General features: G+C 37.4%; 2 protein-coding genes across 7 annotated transcripts; both read left to right on the plus strand.

Moving 5' to 3' along the window:
* The first annotated feature begins 1216 nt into the window (after positions 1–1216).
* On the plus strand, positions 1217–5251 carry LOC129573314 (UBX domain-containing protein 7). 2 transcript variants are annotated; one of them, XM_055453706.1, is made up of 6 exons: positions 1217–1949; positions 2091–2210; positions 2340–3142; positions 3511–3667; positions 4170–4445; positions 4655–5251. In XM_055453706.1, exons 1-6 carry the CDS (start codon positions 1895–1897, stop codon positions 4909–4911), a joined length of 1668 nt encoding a protein of 555 aa, XP_055309681.1. In that variant the 5' UTR covers positions 1217–1894; the 3' UTR covers positions 4912–5251. The 2 variants fall into 2 exon arrangements, with proteins under 2 accessions (XP_055309681.1, XP_055309682.1); XM_055453707.1 differs by having other exon boundaries at positions 1241–1949; positions 2016–2210.
* Positions 5252–8221: 2970 nt separating this feature from the next.
* On the plus strand, positions 8222–18163 carry LOC129573388 (dual specificity tyrosine-phosphorylation-regulated kinase 2). Of its 5 annotated transcripts, none has more exons than XM_055453871.1 (7): positions 8222–8773; positions 13115–13750; positions 13862–14402; positions 14651–14892; positions 15481–16100; positions 16208–16252; positions 16407–18163. In XM_055453871.1, exons 3-7 carry the CDS (start codon positions 14236–14238, stop codon positions 17187–17189), a joined length of 1857 nt encoding a protein of 618 aa, XP_055309846.1. In that variant the 5' UTR covers positions 8222–8773; positions 13115–13750; positions 13862–14235; the 3' UTR covers positions 17190–18163. The 5 variants fall into 5 exon arrangements, with proteins under 5 accessions (XP_055309846.1, XP_055309848.1, XP_055309849.1 ...); XM_055453873.1 differs by having other exon boundaries at positions 8253–13014; XM_055453874.1 differs by having other exon boundaries at positions 8253–9907.
* The last annotated feature ends 582 nt before the right edge of the window (positions 18164–18745 follow it).

The raw sequence follows: 18745 nt of genomic DNA on the forward strand, positions 1-18745 counted from the left end.
ATAAAATGTCTCTGTCTATGTGCTGACACGGTGTGTTTGGGTATGCGTATTTATGTGCGTGTGATCCAAATCATAGGAATATGCAATTTTTCGCCGTTTTCTCCATCAATTCTCAAGCCTTGCTTTTGCCCCATACACATATAACGACACACAACCATCGATTCGAAAGGCCATTCCAACACTCAAATCGCTTTCGTTTTCATACACACACACAGTTTTCCGAAATGTAGTGGATTTTCTAGGCCGAAACCCTTTGTTTCGATACCTTTTCATCGCAACCATTCATTTTTGGTTCTGTCTTTGGTCTTTTAAATGTTCAACTCAGTTGTTCTATCGTTCTCTTTGTCCCTTTTTCTCCCATTCGCTCTGTCTCTCTGTCTCTTTTTCGGTCTCTTCGTTCACATTCATCGCGACGATATCATATGTATGCGATGGTATGTGTGTCTATATGTATTTTGCTGCGTCACTGACACAGCACAATGCATTCATGTCCGTGACTCGTTTACTCTCATCTGTAAAATCAGAGCGCACACCAACATATGTTCGCTGCTGCTGCTGCTGCTGCTGCTGCTTTCGCATAAAACGTTGAAATGCTGCTGCTGTGTTGCTGTTTGCCAGTGTTGTTGTTGGCGATGGATTTTGTGCTGCACAGAAGTGATGCGTTTTATGCGCAACGATTCAATGACAACGCACTTATATGCGAAAATGCACCAAACCATCGGCACACAATTTTCGTCTCTCTGGTCGTTTTTTTTATTCTCTTCTCTCCGGTCGCCTTTTTTCTCTTCCAGTCGTTTATTTTTTCGTTATGGCTTCACAAACAGGCCAAAACTTTTGTGAATACCAATCCGAATGACGAAGCAACGAAAACAAAAATCCGTTTGAAATTGGAGCCAAAGCAAATGCGTTATCACATTTTTTGTTTGCTTCATCTTTTTTTGCCTATTTTTAACACGGATAATCGCATTATTATCTTTTTGCCCCACTCAGCGATTAAACATGCAAATGGGCTTAGCGAAAAACGAAGAAAAAAAAATGTACCCCAAATCATTTGATTAAAAAGTCATAGAAATTTAATGGTTTTATTGATCTCACTCGCGCGCTCTCTGTCTCTCTTTTTTTCTCTCGCTTGCTCACTCGGTTTTGTTCTCTCACTTGATACCAAATTTGTCTAAAGATGGCGAAACCGTCGATTCGCAAAACACACACGCACACACATCCAAATTTTGACACATTGTGATGTTTGGCTGTTGTGTAGCCGCGCGCTCTCTTGATTACAGAAGTGACAGGTCGTGAAATTGGAGGCAAAAGAAGCGAACGAACGAACGCAAGCAACGAAGAGAAGAAAAAAAAACGCGCAACATCAAAATCCGAAATTGCATCGTTGCAGATAGAAAGAGAAGGAAGAAGCCGTGATAGAGTGAAAGAAGAACCCGAAACAAAATAACATAGAAATATAATACAAACAGTGCACGAAAACCGTCAGACGCCATTAAGAAGTGCGCTTGGTCCAATTGAATGTGTTTTCGTTCGTTTTTTTGCCTTTATTTATGTTTATACACACGTTTTGTTTACTGGTGCTTGGCTCTCGAGTGTGTCGATCGGAGTAGAGAAAAGAAAATGAACCTTTTGATTTTACTTGCATAGACTTGTACTGACCAAAAAACCCGATATTGGATATTGTAGGATATTTTTGTTTGTCTTGCTCGTACAATAAATTCGATTCTCACGCACGTGCTAGTTATTTAGTGTAATTTTAAGAAGTATATTTCGATAAGTAGAGCTTGGTTTGGTCCAACACACGCAACAAAGAAAGTGAAGTGGCTCACAGTCTGTTTGGATTTTAGTTTTGAGATTGAGCCACAACAGTGAACAGTTCTGAACAGGCAACAGTATGAGCGACGAAACCGAACAAAATAATCAAATTGCATTGTTCATGGAAATATCGGGTAAGGTGTTGCGACATGCGATAAAAAAAAACCAATTTTTTCTTACACTATTCGAACATTTGGTAGAATCGTGGCTGAATCATTGAAAAACTGCTGGCTCCAGCATAAGGCGCATTGAATTAATGTTTATATTTTTAAAAGGTGCTGACTTTGATACGGCCAAACAAGCGCTCATCGTCAACAATTTCAACTTGGAACAGGCAATCAACTATCATTTGGAGCGGTCCAATGCGATCGGTGCCCCGGAAGATGATGTCGCTGGTAAGAAAGCGGACAATTTTGAACAATTTCAACACTTTTTTGTGAACCGTCATGTTAATTTATTTTGGAGAGCTAAACTATGAAATCATTTCAACCAGTGTATAAAATGTGTTAAATTTTCTATTCTAGCGGCGTCCACATCAACCGATGCAAATCTACCGATCGATGATGAGGATGAAGTTCGCCCGCCAATCGCCCCGAAACGTGAACAATTGATTCTGCCAAACGAAGACAATTTTCGGTATCGCAAACGAAGAACGGTAGCATCACGAACGACGGTGTGTCCATTACGGAATTTCGAACTTGAAGGCCGAATGCAAGAGGAACGTCTCAAAGCGGCGGTTATGGGCAATTTTACGGGTGCCGATGGAACTGATGATGACGACTCAATGAATTATTTATCATTGCCGACTACTGCACCGAATCCAAAAGCAGCCATGCTCGGTTTTTCGAATAGTACCCGGGAATTGTTTCAGAATCGTGTCACAAGCAGTGTACAATCGTCCACAAAAGCATCGGCCGTACCATCACGTTTGAGCGAACTGTTTCGGCCACCGGTTGACATCACATTTTGTGGATCGTTTCAGGCCGCCCGCGATTATGCCAAAGAGCAAAATAAATGGCTTATTGTTAATGTACAAGATATGAGCGATTTTAATTGTCAAGTACTGAACCGTGATATTTGGTCGAGCGACAAACTACGTGCTGTTATTAAAAAATATTTCATTTTCTGGCAAGTGGCCATTGATAATACGGATGGACATCGTTTTCAAGTATTTTATAGCATTCAAGTGTTTCCGTACGTTGGCATCATCGATCCACGGACCGGCGAAGAAAAACTTAGCTACAAAACTGGATTCAAAGTCACACTCAACGATTTTATGGACATATTGAAGAGTTATCTGAAGGAAAATACATCACATCCGAATGTGGTAAGTCCAAAGGGGAAGAGAGACCGTTTTGAAGGGAGTGACCTTTTTGAAGAGAATGGCCAACGGCCTTGGTACATGGCAATGCAATCTAGAGTCGATCCAGAGTTCAGATTCTGGACGCGTAGTGCTTACTTGGTGTTTCAATTGATGCCCATCATCTTTTATACAATCAAGCGATGAGGGGATAGTTGCCGTGGCACCTCTTTCCACAAAGATTCCGTTTGCATAGCTTTGGAATGAATAGTATTCTCTTCGCATCTAAAAGTTTACATCTTTCAAGGGTCGAACATTTCCCGAAATATTCAAAGTTTAAATTTCGAGCTAAAAATTAATTTTCGTCTTGTTCTTCTTTATTCTTTACTACTTAGGACGATGGTGACGTCAGTGAAGTGGATGATAAATTCTTTGATCCAATCAAACCATCAAATTCAACAAATAATCACGCAACAGCATCACCCTGTGCCAAACGGAAACGACTTGAACCATCATCACTCACCGAACAAGAACAAATTGAAATTGCCATTGGTAGGTGTTGCTGCATTGGATTTTTTTATTTTCGAACATTTTGAGGAAAATATAGAGAAATACCTAAGCACAGAGGGATTTAAATAAAAGAAATTCATGCCTGGAATCGAACCATGGGAAATTCTATTGAAAATGGACTAAAAAAATGGAATTTGCCCACAAATTCTGTATCGTATACACATCACAATAGACATAACCTTTTGTTAATGCCAAAAAAATAAGAAAAATGGTCAGTTAAGCTCATATTCTGACCTTGGGTTATGGTTAAATGCCAATCTAATGATCGATAGCTTATAAAAAAGCCAAAATCGTCAGAATAATTCAAAAAATGATGGAAAATAAGCCGAAAATGGTCGTAAATTTCAAAGTTTCAAGAAAAGAATATATTCTTTGTATACGATAGCGTGCAAAGCACGACGCTGGCGAAGCAGTTGCTTTGGGCAGCAAAATTGCTAGCGGATATGCAATCATTTCTTATCAATTTTCCAATTCAATTTTGCAGCACATTCACTGCGAGAGGTAAGTGCCGCCGAAGATGACAATAAAAGTGAGAGTTTTGGTGAGCCATCGGATGAGTCGGACTTTGATTTCGATGATGAATCGTCAAATCAATCATACGTAAAAAGCCAAACATCACAGACCGTATCAGAGAAATCAAATACATTTGATAATAAAATAACGGAACCCGATTGTGATTCAAAAGTCGATGAGCCCATTGCGAGCACAACGAAAGCGGAAACAGTGGAAACGTACGACAATTATCTAGGCGATGAAAGTGGTAATTATTTTATTTTCATTATTTCTTCAAATTTCTTTTTTAATATCTATTTCCATTGAAATTCGTTGTTTCAAATACAGATTCGGAATAAAAATTTATAAAAATAATTCAATTTCAATTGAATAATCAAATTTTGGTGTATTTTAAAAAGAAAAAAGAAAGACAAAAAAAAAATTAATACCAAATGAATTATATTCTCTTCATTGCAGACGCAAAAGCGCGAATACAATTGCGACTTCCCTCCGGTGATCGCGATGTTCTCGAGTGGCCTTGCACGACCAAATTGAAAGCTCTCAAACTGTATATACCATTTAAATATCCCGAACTCACCAGCGATCCATACAAAGTGATTTGCCCATTTGTCGGCGGTCAATCCAATAACATCCTTGACATGGACGATACACTTACGCTGAAAGAAGCCAATCTGTATCCAACAGTCATCTTACATTTAAGAAATGAAGACTAAACAAACCAACCAAACCACGTTATTAATATTATTATTTTCTAATTTCCTTTTTCTATATCACAACTCTGACAGAAAACAAAACAAAAAAAACGAATCAGTTGAGATTAAAAAGTATTATGTTCAAAATTCAAAATCCAATTTATTATCTTCCGTGTTCGCCGAGATAAGTTTAATATATTTGTAATAATATTCACTTGTTTTCATTTCGACGCCCATAATTGCAGTCGAAATTCGACCTGTTTATGTGAAATATGACATCTTCTAATTTGTTTTTTGTGAAAAACGTTTAGAAATATCTCCCATTCGGTAAAACAATAAAGAATATTTTTGACGAAACTTATTTCAATGGATTTAATTGATTGAATTAAACTGATTAGTGGATTTATTGATTCTAAGGTTTTTCAGAGTGCCTTTTGGTATCTATGCTGAACAAAATTTTCATTTTCGATACATTGTCAATTTGTTTTTTGTTTTGAACTGGTTTGAATTTATGACTTGAAAATGATTCAATGATGACTGCAATTTCAAATTAATTAAATACACACAGATGATTTCGAAATGGCCTTCAACATCTTCAATAAAGTCGAATCTTGGCTGAATTTCGGTCAAATTTTGGCGGGATCATTATCTGGGTATACAAAAGGCATGCATCGGCACAGGGCGGTACAAGGCTGAAGAGAGAAATTGAATATTCGACGCTGCAACCAAAGACGGATTTTGCACTGAGCGACAGAGCTTCAAGATTCGACACTAGCCTTCAATCAATTTGGAATGCCACGAAATTTAAATGAAAATTCAAGCCGTTAAATCCAAAATCAATTTTAAAAAATTCAAGTAATAATAAATTGTTGTGGAATAAATTCTCAGAAATTTCAGGGAAGAAAGTATTTTATGAAGATCGATGAATTTCAAGTGGTAAGCATTTCATTTTTATTGTCAATTTTTTAACCAATATTTATGTTGTTTCTTCAAGGAAACCAAAATTACAGGCATTTCTTCGATTAGAAAATATCTCCAAGTTGTTCATATGCTGGGCCAATGTGTTGAAAATCTGACCTAGAATTTCGCACAGAATTTGTCACCAATATCATGAAAAATTTGGCAGAAGTTTCAATGTTACATTCTTCAAAACAAAATCGTCATCAATTTTTCTTCGTTTTTTTTCTGAATTTCTGAAACATTTCACAAAATTATCAAAATTGTTCAAATACTTGTTCATTCCAAAATGACAAAATTACATATTTCAAGTGGAAAATTTCAAGCGTTCAATTTCGTGGTCAAGTTCTGCATTTGTGAGTATATAAAACCGGATTTCATGTGTAAAAAATATGATTCTAAATATAAAATTTGAATTGCAGTTCAATTTGAAATGCGGCTGTTCAAAGTCTGATTTGTTGGTTCCAAAAATATGCTTTTTCCAAGATATGACAGATAAATTCGAAATCTGTTTCGTTTAAAGTCCGGTTCTAGTAGGGTTCTCCACATATTATTAGGTCAAATGTGAGTTGATTTCTTCATTTTGGACTTTATTCTCAATTCAATTTGAAAAACGTTTTTTCAAAACATTTTTCCTTCAATTTTTATCCATCATTCAGAATTCATTTACTTTCCTTTATAAAAAAAAAGTGCATGCTCGAAAAGACTGCACAGCATTGAATGAGGAGAAAAATGCATTCAAATTTGTGTTAAATGAATGGTTTGGAGCGAAAATGTAATACAGAAAAGTTGAGCGGAAAAATGTCGATGATGAATAAGCGGAAAAGGGATAGCCATATAGTAAACTGTATAGTAAACTATAGTGAACTATATACAGGGAGTGTAACTCCGAGTAATGGTGAGGAAGTGAATGAGGAGGAGGAGAGCGCCGAGGAGGTTCTTCGTCCTCACTTGATTTTGATTGTAGTTTTTTCATCGTTGGCATTCGTTCCAAATCAATAAAAGTGTTTAAAATAAATTTATATGCCTCAATTTTGGTAATTTTTATTTCCTCCTCATGTGAGGAGGAGGATCCTCCTCAGCGCTCTCCTCCTCCTCATTCACCTCCTCACCATGCCTCCTCCTCGGAGTTACACTCCCTGACTATATAGCTATCCATTTTCATTTGACATTTTTCCGCTCAACTTTTCTGTATTACATTTTCGCCCCAAACCATTCAAATAGAAAAAAACCTCAATGAAAACATTGTGTCATTCATTTTCTTCATTCGCCACATTGCATTGAAATGCATGAATATTCAAATCAAATGTCGAGTTTATTTCTGGTTTCTGCATTCAAATAATGTGTCGTGCGTCAAACGTTGGTAGACGTTATGGAAATTTGATCCTTTTACTGTGTGTTTTTCTTTTCTTCTTTGGTGCATACACAGTGCAGTCCACCGTCGATTGGTGTTGGTATTGAATGCGGTGCACCTTCTTTTTCTCTCTTGAGTCAGGTTTTTTTTTCTATCTCTCGACGAGAAGTGGATGATCCCAAAGTGCATAGTGGGTATTTAAAAGACAGAAGAAGAAGCAAACGCAGAACTAAAAATGAAACACACAACAACAACAGAGGCGAAAGAACCAGTTTGTTGGTTGATGACGAGCTAAGAGGTGAGTGGTTTGGGTGTGTGTTTGAGTGTGATTGTGCATGTGAGAGGCTATTGAAATCAACAATCGATACGACTTTTGGTTGTGGTGCAACTGGAATTGCGTGTCTCCATACAGGTGAATAAGTGTGTGTGTGTGTGTGTGTTAGAGAGTGAGAGAGCGACTCCAACGCAAGTAAATTGAGCTGCAGTTGTCAAAAGTGTTATGATATTCACACATATATATGTACATATGATGGAAACAAAATACATTCACACCAACCGAGAAAAAGAAGAGATCGCTGTCAATTGTGTGAAAATCAAACAAAAGCTGATACAAATTGAGTAAATGATCCATTGAATTGTTGTCAAGAAAAAAAGAAGAAGAAAAAAACCCTTTTTGATTAACCCGCACTTAATGCATCTGATTGGACGCAATCGAATTGAACAAAACATTGGTGCACAAAGATGTGGGTATGTTTGTGTGACAATGCGATTCATTTAAAAAGAGAGACGAAAAAGAAACGAAACCTGAACGTATTCACTCATACGTCAACACCACGGAAAAATATACAGATCAAAATTAAATCGTATACATATAGAGTTCCATGCCGCCATCATCACTGGCACCACCAGAAAACATATCACATATTACATCGACATACGCACACATACACCACCACAAATGCACATCGAAACACGCACGCACACATGAGCACAGCGAGCGAGAGAGGGAGAGAGAGTGTGAGACGGAACGGCAAAAAAAGTCAACACAAAAAATCACTCATAGACGAATGGATTTTGGTGTTGCTCGCGCACTGGCGAGAAGAATAGAATAGAGGCACAGTCAGTTCTTTCGTTCGTATTTGGGTTTAATACACTTCATTTGTATGTACAGAAGGAAAAAAAAAACGAAATAAATAAAAAAAGAACGAATTTGGCACACCAAAAACGAACATACAGAAGAAGAAGATATTAAAACCAATACCAAAAACCTCTCTCATCGTCGTCGTTCAACACAACGCGAAAACATAGAGAAAACACAAAGCAAAGGAAAAAAAGTACTAGCTAAAGTGAAAAAAAGGACTGGAGCATACAGAAAGAAAACGGAATCACACCGAAACTTCGAACAGATTTCTGAACCGTGAGAGAGAGAGAGAGAGAGAGAGAGAGAGAGAGAATAAGAAATAACGAAAAATAACGACGTCGCGACAAGAAATTAATATATATCAGCACAACAACGAACTAAATAGATTCTCTATCCATTGCATACTGTGTAGGATAATAATAATTAAAAGTGTACGTTTTTATTTCTAATTTCTCATCTGCATTTGTGCCATTTAAATCATAACACACACAGTTTTTTTTTCTGTCGATACGAACCAGCCAAATTTAATTCAATGGACTCGTGTTGATGATGTGTTTTGGTTATTCGACGATTTCCTCGGTGCGTGCGATTTTGTCAAAGTTCATTGCGATAGATGTGCTTTTTGTGATAAAACAACGGTGGCCAAGTGTGTATTTTTGGACCGTTTTGTGAGTGGTGATTTCGTGGGCAAATTGTGACCATTTTTGTCAATTCAACGCAACCGAAAAATGCGCTGAGTGAATGAAGTGGTTGAACGAAATATTTTTATTATGTGAAATGCTGAGGTTTCAGATGCAATGGCAAAATGTTTGTGGCTACTTTTGAAGAATTCGACCAATTTCACGGTTGATTTTGAGAATTTTCGAGAGAAATTACCGACAATTGTGGGAAAAGGCAGAGTTTCTGGGCAATAATACCCATTTGGAAGTACCAAACCTTGCACTTTGATTGAGAAAAACAAAAACAATTGTGCAAAAATATTAAAAATTAAGGCCAAGAGCACCGAAAAACCGACTAAAATAGGAAATTTTTGGCCAAAAATGGCCAATTTTGATCGAACATGGTCAATTTTCGGCTGAAAATAATAAATTTTTGGCCAAAAAAGGCAAATCGATAACCAAAAATAGCGAAAAATGTACCAAAACAGCAGAACAACTTTCCGAAAACAGCACGATTCAACCATAACTATAAGAGATCTGCACAAAAATACTCGTGTTTAATGCATAAAAGTGTCTTGTTCATGATTTTTGTGCAAAATTTCATCGAAAATCTAATGAGATTTAAAGAAATTTGCATTGTTTTTCAAAAAAATTGGTGATTGAATGTAAGAAATTGTGATTTAGTCCAAGAAATGATGAATCTGCCTACAGAAACGGGCAATTTACTCTGAAAAATGAGCCATTTACTCTGTCAATTTATCCGCCAAAAAAAAAACTGGTGCAAAAGCCTTCTCATTGGCACTGTAATAGTGATGAATTTTTTTTTCTCGCAAAAATAAAACCTACTTGGCACATGAAATGTGATTGAACATTGTGGTTGCGGAGTGCGTGATAGTCGAAAATAAGGTTCGTGGGATCGTGGTGTATGTGTTTAACGAGAGTGGTTTTGATGTGTCAACATTAGAATGTCCAAGATGATTATATCTAATTCTCATGAAGTCAAACCGATAAGCCCGACGAAAATGATGCAAAAAAAAACGGAGTGCGAAAGAGCGAGAGAGAAAAAGGTTGCAGTTTTATCGCCCAGGACCATATAAGTGGGATAGCATGAATGTGTGTGTTGTTGTTGTTTTGCAAATGAGTGTTTCGTGTGGCAAGAAAAAAGAGTGTATGCATGCATCCCATAGCATGGCGAGAGAACAAAGCAAAAACATTCGACAAGAAGGGACGGAAAGTCTATTGGGCAGCAAACAAGTCATATAATTTTTTTTTATTCGCTGCTGCTGCTGCTGCTAGCTACAACTAGCTCCTTCCGTATCAAATCCTCGTTTTGCACAATTTACACTGTACATGAGTCAAGTGCCATGTTGTTGTTGCTTTTTCTCGCTCTCATCGTCGATATTAATACAAATTCATGCATATTAGAGGCAGCGAGAAAAAAAAACGAACGGCAGCGAAATATAATATATATGTTTTTGTATCCATAGAGAGAAAGGAAGGAAAAAGCGAGCGACTCAAGTGCGTTATTGTGTGTCAGCAGCCCATTGTCGTGTATGATTCGTTCTCTTGCACCAATACAATCAGCTCACTTCTCGCTGTGTATGCATACATATACAAATACACACCGAGAGAGAGAGAGACTCATAAATCCAAAATATACATTGGTATCGCGCGCGGCTCACACACTCACTCACACACACACACATACACACATGCATATGTTCCGTACACATTTATGTTCGCTTCAATTATCTCGCTCCCAATTGTGAAATGAAAAGTCAATAAACTACCAACGTTCTTCTTTTTTCTTTCATTTTTTTTCTCTTCTTTCGCCTTCTGTCTCTCCCTCTCTCTTCCACGGCTCACGCATGCTGAAGCATAGATCCAATGAATCGTCTACTCTGCATAATAACAATTAAACATTTCATTCTATGAGCTGTTATTGTTGATTTTGTTCTGTGTGTTTTTCTTTTTGGAGAGGCCTATGCGTTTCGGCCCAACTATTCCGTCGTCGACAGTTTTGTTTGTTTTCATTTTTCTTTTGCTGTGACTGACTCTCAGGAAACACTATCAAAACAAGAGAAAAGAAAAAAAAAATGAGAAGAGAAAGAGATCGTCGTCGTCTGCCCTGCATCGTTTTTATGGTTCACTTGCGACTACTTTAACGATCGAATGGCTTTGTTTTTAACGAGCTAACGAATCAATTCGTTCTTCTTACTCGTCGAAATAGAGACTCTATTTGGTCGGAGAGAACATTCGGTTCTGAATGAATCAGAGAGAGGGAGAACGGATCACATTCTTCTTTATCATCATTCTCATTCGCAGCTACACACATTCCTATAAACTATTCCAATGCATTTTGCACTCTTTTATCTCTATACACACTCACTCACTCTCTCTCTCTCTCTCTCTCTCTCTCTCTCTACTGGCAAACGAACTGTTGCCAAAGGAGGTTGCAAAATTTCACTGCCAAATTATTTCGGGGTTATTGTTTTCTTTGCGCTGTTTGCACTGTTCGCAACGATACTTTTTTGCCTTGCTTAATGAATGAGAGCTGAACGAATAAATCCGTAAATAGCAAGAAAACGACAAAAACAGATTCGAAGAAGAAACCGAGAAAAAAAAACACCGAGAGAAAGAGAACGAAACACCGTAAGAGAGAAAAAGAGACCGTGGTAGAGATCGAGTGAGTGAATGAGTGCAAGATTTAAAAGTGGAACCCGAAAACAAACAACAAATGTGAAATGTTGGTTTTTGGAAATTCTGGGTTATATAGTTCATGCGGAAATCAGATCTAATTGGCAACGCTCAGTTTAGTTGCTGGCAAACGGCAACCAATTCAACATTTTACAGCGACGTAATTCGTCTAATGAATTTTTAATTTCGTTGATTGCGAGTTTATCTTGATGTAAAAATCAGCATTGTGTCTGTGTGAGTGCCTTTCGCACTAGCCAAAACAATGGTACATTCTTAGCGAAAATTATTAGAATTCACCCACCTCCACCTCCCAAAATGCACGTTTGCATGCGTGTGTTCCACGTTGCTGAAACACTTGTTTTGGCTCATTCCAGGGGTGTGCAATTGCAACTACTGAGTCTGTGTCTGTGTGCGTGTGCTTGTGTAACTATTTCAATTTGATTGTGTGTCAAGTGTTTTTCAGGGAGACAATATATTTATGTGTTTTGCGCGCGCTGCGTCCAATTTTCGCGAACAAGTGCAATGTGCACTTGGGTTTTTTTTCTTCCGTTGGTTGTTGGTTTTTTTTTTGGTGCTGTTACAGTAGCTCTTGTTTTTGCTGTTACCGCCGTTATTTTTGTTGTTGTACACGGTCGTTTTAGTTTTGCAATGACATTGGTGACATTAAATGACCGATTCTCGATGGTATTTCTAGCTTGGCTGTCTCTCTCTCTCTCTCTCTTTGTGTCATGCAATGAGTATGTGTGACAAATTTTGCGGGCAATTTATGCAAAATCAATAAATCGGCATGAAAGTGTCTCTCTGTTGGCAGGCCCAAATAAACGAGTATATCTATTCCCATATACTCTCTATAGGAGAGTATCACATTTTGCGGAAAATGACATTCAAAAACAACAGCCAAATCCATTAGTCACTAAGCTCATGGCCAATTCCGGTCATAATGGTTTTCTTTTTCCTTCAGCGGCCGAATGCCGCCGCCGCCATCGCCACCGCAATCACAATTTTTTAACTCAAGAAAATAACATTGTGCCGATTTTTTATTTTTGGTTTTTGTCGTTCGACTTCGTGAAGGTTTCAGCAGTGAACAATTGAACTGACAAATTGCACGTTTTCAAATCGGTTTCGCGGTGAAATGACGAGTCAACCGAAGCATGACCAAAACACACATTTCACTTGGATGAACAAAAATGTCATTCGTTTTAATTATATATAAAAAAAAAAAAAATATTGTGATTTCTGAAGTTGAACTTTCGAAAAGAAGACAAAGAGAGATCTGAATTTTTAATCCACTTTTCGAGCGAAAAAAAAAAACAATTGTGTGTATTGTGTCAGTGTGTGCGACAAAATTTATAACATTTTGTGAAATTGTTCGCAGTAATTTCATTCGATTTCTTTTTTATTCCCTTCTTCCAATAGGTTCAGAATGCATTTGTGTGTGGAATTTTGGCGAAATAAATCGAGGATGGTGTGATGCCACACATTCGACAGCTATAGGCCCACGCAAAGAGATCGTGCGCGCGAGTGAGAGTGTTGCTGTTGCACCACTTGTGTTTTTTCGGTTGATTTTTTTTTTCTCTTTCGTTTATTTTTTTCTCGTTTCTTCTTCATTTCTCTGTCTCGCTCTCTGGAACCACTACCAACTGCAGTGATTCCAATTGACACACAACCGGAGTGTACATAATCAATTAATCGATAAACAGAATCCATCGCAGTCGATTGCGATTTTTTTTGTTTTTTTTTGTTTGGGTTTTGCGTTCATTTTTCCATTCTTGGGTTTGTTTTCCGCCGTCTGTTTTCGGTTCGAGTTTATAAAAAAAAAACAACAATAACGCAAAACAATAGGCAAACCCGCATCGACAGACACAGAACAATAACAACAAATTAACCAGAATGTGACAGAACAGATTCAATTTGATTGAATGATCGGAAAAACGACGACGACGACGACTACGACTTCGACGACGACGACGACGCCGCCGATAACAACTATTTCACATGAATACAAAGAAGCCAGAAGAAATCCACAACCGGTCGAAGAACCATACGCATTTCGTACGTATTTACGTCTTTGAATTTTTTTTGTTTTTTCCTTTCATTTCACAATTGCATTTCAATTGATAACTGATTATGTTTCCATTCTTTTTTTATCTGTTTACTTTTCAGTTCTCGCAACAGAGCATTTTTATCGCAATCTAAGGCGACACAACACACATGACGATTTTCGAAATAGTTCGATTGATTTATTGATCTCGATAGCCATTAAATGTAACATCATTACCTAATCTAAACAAACAAAATCAACACACACACACACAACAACAACAACAAATTATAAACAATTGTAATCGTAAACGTAAGGAATTAAAAAAAAAACGGAGAGAAAACCCACACACAGATAGCAACCCACATACCATAAAACGAAGAAATCATAAGCAAACGACGAAGAAGAAATCTGCTTCACGTTTCGCGCAGCGTCTCATCTCTCTCTATCTATCTAACTCAAGTACATCTTGCAACATTGGGCTGTAATAAATAAAATGGTTGGCAGTGCAAAATCTGAACAACAAAAGCTTCCACAACAATATTTACCATTCGTATTAGGCACAGAAACCGCGTTGAATTCATCCATCACTAACAATCAAGGCCATCAGCCACTTCAGCAGCCACAATCACTGCAACAGCCAAAAGAAGCACCAACCAAATGGTAATTCATTGATTTAGAGTTATAATCACTTGTTTTTATCGTCTTTTCCACTGGAGTTTCATTGAGTTTTTATTTCTATTGACATTTTTCTCATCAAGAAGCAAATTATCGATTATTCTTCTTGAATGCACGCTCGTTATTCGGTCTGACTTGAGACTGAATCAATGCGTCTAATATTTTCAAATTCATCAAGCGATAGTTATTCATTATTTAATTTTGTTTTTTTTTTTTGGTCGATTCGCCAACAGGACTGCAGCAACAACAGTGGCAGAAACAACGATGACTGCATCGGCGGTGGGCACCACCACCACCACAACCACATCAACTTCCAGTGCACAAGAGCAAACGAAAACATCAAAAGCAAACATAACAACGCAAGCCTCATCACTTGTATCACCGACACCCATTAGTTTAAACAACACCAATAGCAACATCACATCGGCTTTGCAACAGAGCCATCGCAGCATCATCACATCAAGCCAAATGAAATGTAAGATCATGATGATTTGTTAGATTAAACTCACTCGTTCGGAACGAGTCGTTTACAATAAATTTGATTTCATTTTAATTTGGAATTTGAATTTGAGGGAATTGTTCTTTGAGCATTTTTGGACAAATTTGGATTTTTCTTTGAGAATTTTCGGAAAATAGGCATTGATCGAAGCTTCGATATGGAATTCTCTTTCAAATCTTTCAACATTTTCGATTTAAATCCTTCAAAATTGCCTAATAGGTCAAAATTGACTCAAAACTAATCCAAAATTGAAAAATTCCAAATTTTTGGAAAAATAATGGCAAATTTTCAGAAAAAATCCACTTCCTGCTAGATATTTTTGAAAAATGCCTATCTTTGAAACATTAGTTTGGAAAAAAGTTCAGTTTTTTCTATGTAGTTGTTGAGCTGTCTAATTCAGAAGAATTTGTTGAGCTTCATGCAGAAATTCTGTCACAAAATGTTCATTTTGTCCTATAAACCATGACTTTTCCATTCAAAGCCATTACATTTCTCTTCAATTTTCGAATTTTGCCCATTTTTTAAACGTTTTTTTTTTCGTAATTCACCCAATCCGTAAAACAGGTATCAGTGATGAAAAGCCAAAACCATTGGTTGCGTCGCCAACACAAGTGATGATATTGTATATGAATCGACTAACGCCATACGAACACCATGAAATATTCAAGTATCCGCAAATCTACTTTATTGGTGCGAATGCAAAAAAGCGACCGGGAATTGTTGGACCAAACAATTCCGACTATGACAACGAGCAAGGTTCATACATCCATACACCGCACGATCACATTGCCTATCGCTACGAAGTGTTGAAAATCATAGGCAAGGGATCATTTGGCCAGGTGGTTAAGGCCTACGATCACAAAACGCACGAGCATGTGGCCCTGAAAATGGTACGCAACGAAAAGCGATTTCATCGCCAGGCACAAGAGGAGATTCGCATTTTATCGCATTTGCGTAAACACGATAAGGATAATTCAATGAATATTATTCATATGTATGATTATTTCACATTTCGTAATCATATGTGCATCACGTTCGAGCTGCTCTACATCAATTTATATGAATTAATCAAAAAGAATAAATTTCAAGGGTTTAGTTTACAATTAGTACGAAAATTCGCACATTCGCTGCTGCAATGCTTGGATGCGTTAGCTAAAAATAAAATTATTCATTGTGATATGAAGGTAGGTCGATTGAGTGGGTTCATTGTTTTTTTTTAAAGCTAAATTTGAGCATTTTGATTGATTCTAATTTCATTGTTTTTCTTTCTTTCATCGATTGCGTTATGAAGCCGGAAAATGTTTTGCTGAAGCAACAAGGCCGATCTGGCATCAAGGTGAGTGTTAATTAGATACAGCAAGACAAGAAGTTCTTTCAAATTCTTCATATATCGACTTTTTTGGACAAAAATGGTTTAAATTAGCGACATTTTTGAGTTCAATTCCAATTCTGGTGACATGTATTCATCCAATTCCATCTTTTCTCTACAGGTGATCGACTTCGGATCGTCATGCTATGAGAATCAACGCGTCTATACTTATATACAGTCGCGTTTTTATCGAGCGCCCGAGGTAATACTCGGCGGTAAATACGGAATGCCCATCGATATGTGGAGTTTAGGCTGTATATTAGCTGAATTACTGACGGGATACGCATTATTCCCGGGCGAAGATGAGAACGATCAATTGGCAACGATCATTGAACTGTTGGGTATGCCACCACAAAAATTGCTGGACCAATCGAAACGAACGAAAAATTTCTTCTCGGCCAAGGGTTATCCGCGGTACTGTTCCGTTGAGACGCTCGACGATGGTCGTGTGATTTTGGGTGCGGGCACATCGCGTCAAGGCAAAGAACGTGGACCGCCCGGTTCGAAAAGTTTACGAAAAGCACTGAAAGGATGCGATGATCCTTTGTTCATGAACTTTTTATGCGGTTGCCTTGAATGGGATCCCGAATTTCGTATGACACCGGCGGCTGCATTGAAACATTCATGGTTTCGACGTCGATTGCCCAGACCGCCACCACAGCAATGCAACAACACATCGAATGCCGGCTCGACTGAATCAAATACAGCAATGCCGGCCATCGCTGCTGCTGCGATCATAGTCGCAACACCAACCACCACCATTACGAAAACAACAACGGCAGCCGTTGCGGTAGCAACAACAAACACATCAACCACAACAACGAGATCGAACAACAAAGAATTATCAATCAGTGACGTTAGCCAATCCGAATCAAATTTAGCTTCCTGTGCAGCAACTTCGTAGCATTTTGTGTAGTGACATTTCAATATCGATGCAATGCCGTCTCAATCGTTCACACAACATAATCGTACACACTCATTCACACGCACACACACAGACACAAGCACGGTATTCAGCGAGCTCTGAATTCACGTAACATTTGCCAAACCAAATACGAAGCAAATTTAATATGAAGAAAAATCGAGTCGATTTTTGAATTGTAACAGTCGCTAATTTAAGCTTGAAACTTCGATTTTGAATCGAACGTTTGCACTTCTCCAGAGTGAGCCACATAGACTTTCTTGAATAAGCGACATATGTGTTTAAAATAATTGCTTCCAAATTTCGAAAATCTGGTATTTTCAAAAGAATGTGAAGCCCACTCGGGATGAACTTGGAGCGTGAAATTTAAATTTGAATTAACTTGGAATTTTAGGCTTAAAAACAGAGCCGGCGACAGCAGAGGCGAGTGGTGAAAGTTGAGATTTATGCTTAAAATCCAAGCTTAACCCATTTGCTATCGAACATTTGATTTCCCATTCGAAATGGTCGAGTTCGTAAAATCTGGTAAATACTAGGAAATGGGTTCGAATTGAAATTTTCACGCTTCCAAATTCAAGTTTAGTTCAATTCCAAATTCTCATTGGGATTTGAACTTGAAATTTCGAGGAATTCGAAATAATCCAATTGAAAAAATTTCTTTGGAGTTTCATAATTGGATTTCGAGTGAATTCGATACGAATTTTGACGTTCGACACGGGTTCCAGGCTTCAAGTTTAAATGCGACAGATCGAAGGCTTCGATTTGAAGCTTGCAAAACAGAGATTCTCAATCGAAACGTAATAACCGATGAAAACTAAGGCATTTATTGACTAAAACTCAATCTAAATATAACAAAACGAGATAGTAAAAACGATGTGGAGCTTAAAGTGTAGCTACTACACTGTGGCATATCGGTTGAATTAACTTGCATGTTGCAATATATGGCTTAATCAAAACGAAGAAGAAAACGACGAAAAAACACACATACACAGAAATCCGCGATGAGCTGGGTGATCGAGACGTGCATTTCGTAAAAAAATAGTTGATGAAATTGTAGAATTTTTATCCAATATTCCAAAATGAAGATGATAAAAACAAAACAAAACAAACAAACAAAAAAAAATGAATTATTATCAACATTCAATTTTAATATAACGTACTATAAAAAACAAAAAAAAAACTTATTATTGAATCTTGTGATCCGATTTAGACTCTCATCAAAACAAAGAGAAAAAACGAGAAGAAAACCAGAGAACTGTTTTCATTTGCATCAAAGAATGATTCATCTGTCGCTCATACTTTTCATTTAGGGGTCATTATTTTCACATATTTCACACGAATAGAGAGTGTTGTTTCCCTTAACCAAACCTTTCCTTTAGCATGTAAAGCAGAACAAATATGCAAGAATCACGGCATTTTATTTTGTGTATTATTCCCTTACTCAAATTTGAACTAGCACACACACACTCACAACTGAATGAGCATTTAGCAATTCAATACCGATGTGATTGCACACACAAACACAAATTTAATACTCT

Source organism: Sitodiplosis mosellana, unplaced genomic scaffold, assembly GCF_009176505.1.
Source record: "Sitodiplosis mosellana isolate CC-2019 unplaced genomic scaffold, AAFC_SMos_1.0 Smas_scaffold_6062, whole genome shotgun sequence".
Taxonomy (NCBI): Eukaryota; Metazoa; Arthropoda; class Insecta; order Diptera; family Cecidomyiidae; genus Sitodiplosis; species Sitodiplosis mosellana.